This window comes from Poecilia formosa, unplaced genomic scaffold (assembly GCF_000485575.1).
Source record: "Poecilia formosa unplaced genomic scaffold, Poecilia_formosa-5.1.2 Scaffold156, whole genome shotgun sequence".
NCBI classification, from domain to species: Eukaryota; Metazoa; Chordata; class Actinopteri; order Cyprinodontiformes; family Poeciliidae; genus Poecilia; species Poecilia formosa.
The window spans coordinates 1,158,919-1,168,576 of NW_006800095.1; the positions used below are offsets into that span (position 1 = coordinate 1,158,919).

The following is a 9,658-nucleotide window of genomic DNA, read 5'->3' on the forward strand; positions in this document are numbered from 1 at the left end:
TGACCTACATCTATGTGAATACTAGTATGAACACCATATATACTCATCGTAATCTCACAACTCTCCTCTCATTTTCAGCATTTCCCATGCAAGGCTAGCCTCCTCTCACCATAGTTACCTCTTTATGTCTTCTGTGTCTTTCAACCTGCCGACATCACTCTTTTCCATTTTTTAATCCCACTTATACTTTGCAACCTTCAACTCTTCCCACTACCATTCCTGATCCGCTTTCCCATGACAGAACCAAGTGTGGGAATTGAATGACCAGCTTCCTCTTGCTTCACTTGTTTTAGAAAGAAAGCTTTGTCCCTTCAAACCCTTCAGCACCTCTGGAGAAATGTTCTGTGTTGTCCATACAGGAAAAGACTTTACTTTGACTGGAATTTTTGAGGGCCTGAGGGGAAATTTGGATTAGTCAGAACCTACCGCTGACATGTCCTCCCACAAAGTGTAATATGTCACAGGGACAATAAACATCACACAAATTAAAGTGGAAACTTGCTACAAAGGGTATTTACAAAAAAAAAAAAAAAATCATTGCATGAGTTCAATGTTAATAAATATCCTTAATGTCGGCTGGTCAAGGTCTTTGCAAGTAATTTGAAGTTTTGTTTATCTATTGATACTTGTCCTTTAAACATTGCAAGTCAAAATAAATTACTTGTTGGTGCACCAGGGTAGTCACTCCTTTTGTGGAAACCACAGTTTCCACAAAAGAAACACAGGTTTCCCAGAATCGATGCTCGGCCACGTGCCATTTACTGCGTATCTTTTCCTCTTTCTGCTCTTTTTACTGCCCAGCTACTCCTTAAATGAAGTTAAAGAAACACAGGTTTTTGGGACTAAGTTATTATTACCTCACCTTATATTACACCAAATATAAGGTGTAAAAAATAAATAGCAGGAGGAGTTCACACTCCTCCACAAAGTGGACTATTGCAACTCTTAGCCCTGGAAACATTGGTTTTAGTACAATTCATTAAAAAAAAGCTGTTTGTATACAGATTTTAACCCTTCCACGGTCTTAAGAAATGGGTTCATTCAGAACCCACAAGTTTTTTACTCGGTACGCAGTCTGGCCGGGTCGCACCGACCCCGTGTGCGCTTTCATGTCAATTTATGTGTGGTTTCAGAAATTGACGGTCTGATTTTAAAAAAGGGGGCGTTCTCTTGAGATTCTTTTAGAGTGCCACAAGTGCAACAAACATTTGCAGTGCAAACATACACACAAAAAAATATGCAACTGGCCAAATAGCCCAATTTAGCTGAATATTGATAAGACTACTTATTCCAGGTACACTCATACCAATACTTGGGAAAGACCAAGAGATTAGCTGTGCGGAAAAGCAAAAACAACCCAAAAGTAAATGTCAGCGTTTTGATTTTTTTAGGGTGAAGGTGCGTAAAACAAAACCATATTTTGTCACTAAATGTTTTTAAATGAGTTAGGAATGACTTTTGTATATAATAGTAGCCTATTGCAAGTTTAGTTTGGAGTTTAGTCAGGTAATCTGTATCTGAACACACCTCTGCGGGGTAATGTAAAAACTCAAGTTTTACAACGTTTTATTTGACTTGGTGTCACAATAATGTGGTTTATGCAGATCCTTTTGTTCGGTAATTCACGACTTAATGTCTCCCTGTGTTAATACGAAACACAAAGCCCCATTGTACTGGGACGGGGACTGTAATTTGTCTCTGAGTTTGCCAGACGTTACTGGGAATTTAACCGGAACCATATCCTAAATCAGATAGAACCGAGTTCCTTTGCGACTTCATTAAGTTTGGTGTGAGAAACATTTTGAACAACTTCTCAGGTCTACTGTTAAATATGGTGAAAGATTTCTGATACAGAGAGCCCATTTCTTCTAACAGTCCAGGGAGTCTTTACCAAAAACTGAGAATAGGATGTCAATGTCAGGATCTGGGTTCATGAAAGTGTCTCTCCCCTTTGGCGCCCTTGCTGGGAGCGTCCTGGAGCAGAGCCGCACACCTGCAGCTCGTTGGGATCATCAGCCGGAGAGGATTTAAGGAGCTGACAGACCTCACCTCTCTGCCGGATGATTACTCCCTCACGGTAGTCTCTAGCTCGCTAGACCTTCTCCTGAGAAACCCTAGTTATTTGTGACCTTCTTGAGAAAACCTCAGCTTGTTGTCTGCTTCCCTCTGTCATTCATTCCCGGGTATAAGCCAGACCCCCAAGCCCATAATCCCACCTGCAGCTCCGAACCTCACCTGCCTGCCCACTCCAGCCCACAGTTCATTCCTGTCGGAAAAACTTACCTCGGACCTCCCAATTGGTTGTCTGGATCCAACCTGCTCCTTCCCCCTTCCCATTGAGAAGCCTTCCAGGAGATGTAAGCTAATTTCTCCTGCTGTCCTATCAGACATTTTGTCCACCCCTCACAGAGCCATTGACCCGTCTTCCAGACGAACCCCGGACCCGATCCAAAGGATCGCCTGCAAGACACCTGTGATTGTATTTCGTAAATAAATTCTTAACTTACTGTTGCTTCCCGGGTCTGATTCTACATGTGGGTCAGAAGACTACCCTCGAACATGACAGTCAATGTATTGTTCAGCAGGATATCAATCTAAAACCAATGGCAAAATTAACACTGAAACATAATCTTTAATGGTCTCTTAAAACCCTCAACGATTAAGGTGAACAGAAGAGAGCTTGAGCATGAGACAATCTTGGAATCTGGATATGCTACTAGAGAAATAAATATACAGTACATCTTTGTTGGCTCCAACACTGTAAAAAAAATGTAGCAAAGAAAATGCAGATATAGTCAGAAGAAGATATAAAGTACTTGGATGTGAACTTGTCAATCTGTTTCTGCTACTGCAAGTAAAGATGAACTTATTTGAAGGCTTTTTACATAGCTTTACCCCGGATCCCAAGAAATACATAGGAGTTGAAGAAGTTGCATTGCTTAACAGTGAGAAAGAAGCACCTGATTAACCATAAAATTGATCATTTACGTTTTACAATTTATTTAGAAGCATGATAAAATCCTTTATATGCACACACAGCAGTGTAGAAAGAGAGTGCAGTTTTCTCTCTCGTTACTGTTAAGCATGGAGTTTCTCCTTCTGCTGGTTCTGTTTGGGCTGAGCTGTGCTCAGCAAAACCCCCAGCTCAAGCAGGGAAGGACGGCCATCCTGTTTGGGTATATCAGTGGGTCAACATGGCTGCAGAGTGTGAGCGCTTCTTGGGTCTCAATGGCTTCGATGGCGTTCAGTTGTGCATGGTTGAACTCTTGTTGTTGAATATGCAGCTTAATTTCTTCACAGTGAAATGTTTAACAGTTTTGCAAGAATTATTTATTATAGTAATATTTTAATACTTCTTAGTATCCGTTTCTGTCTGATGAAGTGATCTTTCAACTATGTAGGTTCCCACTGAAACCTTTTCTCACTTAAGGACAAATCTCTTAGATAAAAAAAAAAATCTCTAAGCTCTAAGTGTCTTAAAAAGTCAAGATTTGGAAAAAAAAGTGTTCTAGTGAGTGATGCATATGTATTTTATTGTAGTAGATAAAGTGTGCTTTAGGGAAGTTTTATAGGGGTTGGGTTCCCTGATGTCCAAAGAAAGAATATTTGAAATGTCTTTTAAATTAGTTTGTAGTCTCTTGCTCCCTCAAGTGGCTAAACTATTTATAAGATGTAGCTTGCTACTCTCGGTTAGACAGCTTTGTAAGAGTTGAGGACTGCACAGGTCCTGTCACTATTAGTTGAAATTGTGGGAACATTAAAGATGCGAAGTATTCAAACAAAAGAAGAACTTTATGCTGGGTACAGTTTTTCAACTTTCTTATATAAAAAAAAGAACAAGGTTGACATTGATGTTTATGAAGTAATAAAATGCAACAGTGTTCTGGACTCCCAAAGAAATAAGTATTCAAGAAATAGACATAGAAATAAAAGTATTAGAAAATTATCAGAGAAATTTGTCAAAAATACTTTCAGATGTGAAGAAAAACAGCATTTCCATTTAAAAGCAGCAATCAGTGAGAATGTTTGACTGTTGTTGGAGTCTGACATTTGGGTTAATGAGTAAAGCCCTTTCCTAGAACGTGTCAATATGTGTGTGTTACACACATCCCTCTGTTCTCTGCTCTGTTTAGAACTAAAACCAATTAACCTTATCTGACAGAACGCTTAAAACTTCCAGGAAAAAGCTTGCTCTACAGCATGTAGAACAGTTTTAGATGTATATTTACCATTTAATTTCAAACTTTTTTCTTGGAGACTAAATTACACAAATCAGCAGTAAAGTGGCCGACTAAAATAGCTCTGCTGAGTCGAGATATTGGTAAACAATATCTGGGATTGCCCTGAAGTGTCCTAAAAATATGTCGGATTGTCTTTGTCAAAAATCCCAGGTTGAGTAACACCGAATGAAGAGCCGCTGTGAACAGCAACTGTCTAGGTTCACCACAGATTAAACCGACTTTAGTCATGGGCTTTGATTGGGCCATTTTAACATCCTGATGTGCTCTGATTTGAATCTATAGCTATATGTTTAAGATATGATAACCATTTTCCCATTAAAGAATCAAATTTTACAGCTAAACAAGGTGTGGATACAATAGTTCATTTTGATGTAATTGATAACCTTCCATAATTTCTGTTTCCTCTTCATGCCTTGTGACAAACTACAAACAGGGCTTTTTATGACAAACTCACATATATTAATAATGCATAATTAGTTGAACTTTGTAGTGGTATTGTACACATGTAGTTTGCCATATTTTGTAGCACAGTTGTAACATATTGTTGGATTTGTGTTAACATTACAATAAATGCATGTGTGAGTAGTTTGATGCTGCTGGATTGTTTTTGAGGGTATTTCCTTTATAGTTTTGGAACTTTGAACTTCTATTTCTCGTGAAGCTACGTTGATTGGATCACAGGGGTAAATACGTTGTGTTACATGTAATTATAGGTGAACCACTGTCGTCTTCATCCTAGTACCATAGTTGACATTGGTGGTTGAAAATAGAAAAAAAAAATTGAAAACCCCACAAGGTAAATCTCAAAAAAGCTGGAGAGAAAGAGGGAGAGAACTTTTTAATGAGCTCCTCAAGAATGACTCTCAGAAAATCTCCTGTTTGTTGCTCCCCCCAAAACTGGGAATTTTGCCAGTAGCACAGTGTATGTAAATATTTGATATCAGCTGCTTACAACGTTAATTTGTTAGTAATAACCACATGAAAAAAGTGTGAACATTTCCTGTTTAAAATAAATGTTGTGGAAAGCATTTCCATGAAAATTTCAAAAATAACATTCCAGTCTTCCTTCCAGAAGACTGAAGTGTTTTTTCCTGCATGATCTATGAAACAAATAAGTTTGCATGGCATATCTGAAGCTTGGCGTAAAATCTGCCCACCCATTGTAGATTTTTCTTTTTCTTCTCTAGACCTTTTGTGTCACCACACATTGTCCACACAGACACAGCTGTGTCTAAACCTTGTGTTTTACTTTACACACGCATGACCTGAAGACTCGCTGGCGGCAGTGACCCAGAACGAAACTCAGAAAGGCAGGTCAGATGTTAGCTTGGCATGCTCGCTGTGGGAGGTGGTCACAGTGGCTGGAGTGGGCTCTAAGAGGAAGCAGATGGGATGAAGCAAATATTTTAATAAAAGCTTCAACACAGATAAAGAAAAAGCACCGTCATTCTGGAATTTACAAGTCTGTTTTATGCAGTGAAGCTGCAGTGTCAACTTACTTATATTTGTTAAGTGTTTTGAGAAGACTTACGATTGCAAAGCTACAATAACCTATACATAAATTGAATTGAAATAAATAAATAAGTCCCTGTCATGGAGGCCTCCCATAATTTAATGCCTGCATTCTTCCAAGGTCAGTGTTGTGGACATTATGCAACATTTTTCTTTGCATAACATTTTGGCTTCCTGCCTAATTTACACAACTATGGCTACGTGGTACTTGTTTTCTCTGGATTCAAAGCAAACAAGTCAGATTACCTAACTTACAACTAAGTTCCTGCACATGAACTTCACTGTTGGGAGTAAAGAATGATTCATTTAGCAGATAAACTCATTTTAAACAGTGACCAGTTCGACAGACAAACTGACACAGACAGACACACACACAGACATGCACATGCACACACACACACATAGAAGTACAATAGTATTTTATAAATAATACTATTGGAGGATTTATTTACTTCAGAAATTCAATTCACTGAGAAAATTTAGACTACTAACTTAGACTAACAGACAGTATGCTGATTTTAAGATTTTTTTGTTATGATAATTTTCTTCACACAACTAATGAAAACATGACATTTAAGATCAGAATACTATATCAGCGCACAACTGCAGAAAACAAACCACACTGTTGAGCTCAAAATAATGCTGTTCCATATGTTTGGAATTACATAAAATTCTAGATGAAACATGCAGGTTTCAGACCACACATTCAATAAAATGTCTGTCAATACAAAGGCGCTCCACCATTTGCATACCAAGGGGTTTAACTACATTTCTTTAGGCTGATCACTTCACAGTGAAAACAAGACTGCAGCAATATCTGTGAATAGAGGCAAAGAAGACGAGGCTTTGCTGAGATGTTGAGGTATCCCAGTTTCACTCAGTATGTTTTTGCAGGTCTGCGTTGATGGGACTGTTGTTGTTTATCTTCCTCTTGACAAAACACAGTTTAATATATGTTAAAAGTTGTCAATAATTACTTTTTATACATAAATAATGATGAACTTACTGCATATCTCCACTGGATTTATATTTGCCTGTGAGAAAGCACGATGTAAAAACCTTATTGGGGCACTTCAAAACGCAAGGCCTTTTCTTTTTTTACTTTGCCAAGTGACTGTTAATGATAAAAATTCAAAACAAACATAAAAAAGGTGAAACAACATAACTGCCATGCACGTTAGAAAATCTGATAATCTGCCATAACGTCAAGGACATTCATGTAGAAAAAAACATGGCAGCTGGAGGTAAAGCCACGCAGGAAAGCAACTTGAGGTGAATGTTTTCCTTCCCACGCATATCTGCCATCATAAGTCAAACAAACACAAAAGCTGTGTTGTGTTTCAATATTCACATTAGTAGTAATATTCATAATACTATGAATAGTACATATGTATGTGCAAGGTCTAACTGCCTTTTCATTTGAAAGTCATTTCTCATCTTTCAAAGGAAAAGGGAAAAAAGTCTTAAAGTGTGCTTATGCAACCCAAAACAAGTACAGATGTATTTTGTTTAAACATCCTACAAAAAAGATTAGGTGAGGTACTTATGTCACCAAGTTGTGAGAGAGAAGCACCTGTTTAACCACAGCAGCGATAACTCCTTATCTCCGTGTTATCCAGGCATGAGCTAAACTGCTATAAATGCGCACAAGAAAAGGCAGAGAGCGAGTGCAGTTTTCTCTCTCATTAGGGAAAAACATGAAGTTTCTCATCCTGGTCACTCTGTTTGGCCTGAGCCTTGCTCAGCACAATCCCCAGCTCAAAAGCGGAAGGACTGCCATCGTCCATCTGTTTGAGTGGCGCTGGGCTGATATCGCTGCAGAGTGTGAGCGCTTCTTGGGTCCTAATGGCTTCGGGGGTGTTCAGGTATGTCTGCTTGCACTAATGTCTGTAAATGATGAGTTTAATGATATTGCAGGATAAAAAAATAGTCACAATAATAATAAACCCTAACCCCATTGGCAACTGCTTTTGCAGGATGGTTATGTTTAACAGTTTCTGCTGAAAATCTCCTGACAAAGATTTCTTTATCCCTGATCCAAATCAAAGTCATTTAAGTTCAAGTATTTGCCTTTATCTAAGACTCAACTCTCTTTTTAAATTTTTTTTACAGGACAGGCTTGGACAGTAAATAAATTCAACAAAGTTATTTCAGTTAAATGTCATTTACTTTACCTTTAATGTCATTTAAAAGAATATGTCATTTAATTTACCATTTACCTGGACAATGACAGATGCTTGATGCGCCTTAAAATCCAACTGTCTTTGTTGATGTGGCCACTGCCTTTCAAGAGAACTTTTACAAACTTACCCATGTGAAGTATGGGGCCATGATTAGCTTTGAGTTCCTATAATCCATTGCTTTTTCAGACTCATTACTTATGAGTAATGACTTAATTATCTGCTAGTTTGCAATCTTGTCCAATGTATAATTAGTGTACTTATACTAGTATGACATCTACAAAATTTCTGGACATATAACACATCATGCATCTGATCCAATATTTTGTCCATTAGAAGCAGGTGACGGAAAAATATTTTTAAAATTTTAATCTGACACCCTCATTACAGTGCTCATGTAGTGTTAATATTCCTCCAAAAGATGCAACGGGCAATATGTTTAGTCCTTTTGGTTTTAGTCCGGGATGTTTAACTTCATCTTTTTTGCTTCACCAGTTAACTTGGGGAATTTACCATATTCAGCCATCTGTCTATCACTATAGGTTCGAAAATGATAAATGGGCAGAATTTATGCTGCATTACACCTTACATATTAACCACACTAGAACCACATTCACCTAATCACACACCGATACAGTAAAAAGGTGCACATCAGCATTTGAAAGTTGGGGTCAAATCCAGAACATTACTACTGCAAGACTATCTTGTCCACTGAGCCACCGTTACCCCAAGGACAAAACCCAAGCCAACTTTGCAGAGAGCAGCTGGATTGTGCAGACCTGTTTGCAAAACTAGTTTTCATGTTCACTTTTTATCTTAAGCAAGGTACAGTTGACAATAAACCTAGACAGTTTGTTAAAAACAGATTTAGATTTGTGTCCAACTACAGATTGTTAAAATGATTTAATTTAAATCTGGACATATCTGGTTATTACTGAATGTGATAACATGAGACATTTTGATTTCCATATTATCCATGCGTTTCTTTATTCTAGAATTTAGCATTACAGGTTTTCAAACAAATTTCTCACTTGCACTTCAACTAATATAAATATTCTCAAGCATTTGGTAATACATCTAGTTGTTAAGACTAAACTGGAGCAGCTCAAGAGTGCTCCCTTAAATGCTGTTTTAGAAATGAACACTTTTCTGAGAGCTTGTGTTTGAATGTGACAAATTACAAGTGATAAGTTAACATTTGCCAATTGTGTTGCTCAGATATCTCCACCAAATGAACACATTATTGTGAGCAGTCCCTGGAGGCCCTGGTGGCAGAGGTACCAGCCAATTAGCTACAACCTCTGCTCAAGATCTGGCAGTGAGGCTGAACTCAGGGACATGATCACCAGATGCAACAATGTTGGGGTAAAATAAAATTCTTTATGGTCTGTGTCTGTAGTAGCATGTTTGGCTACAGAGGCTTCGATCTAAGAGTAGTAGGGTTAGGGTTTCATAACGCTCGAGTCTAATCGCAGGTCAACATCTACGTGGATGCCGTCATCAACCACATGTGCGGATCTGGTGGTGGAGAGGGAACCCATTCTTCCTGTGGCAGCTGGTTCAGTGCCAGCAAGAAAGACTTCCCTAGTGTCCCCTATTCTTCTTTGGACTTCAATGACAATAAATGCAAGACTGGCAGTGGTGAAATTGAGAACTACAACGATCCCTATCAGGTAATTAGTGCCGAAAAAAAAAGACAACAATATTGTTGTCTTCTAATCTATA

General features: G+C 38.2%; 1 protein-coding gene across 1 annotated transcript in view; it reads left to right on the top strand.

Moving 5' to 3' along the window:
- Positions 1-7,394: 7,394 nt before the first annotated feature.
- The window catches only part of LOC103146346 (pancreatic alpha-amylase-like), a 4,057-nt gene continuing 1,793 nt past the window's right edge, over positions 7,395-9,658 (top strand). The window contains exons 1-3 of the mRNA XM_007564214.2: positions 7,395-7,618; positions 9,152-9,298; positions 9,409-9,606. Coding sequence (XP_007564276.2) covers positions 7,451-7,618; positions 9,152-9,298; positions 9,409-9,606 — 513 coding nt within the window. The 5' untranslated portion in view covers positions 7,395-7,450. The remainder of the gene's footprint in view (positions 7,619-9,151; positions 9,299-9,408; positions 9,607-9,658) is intronic.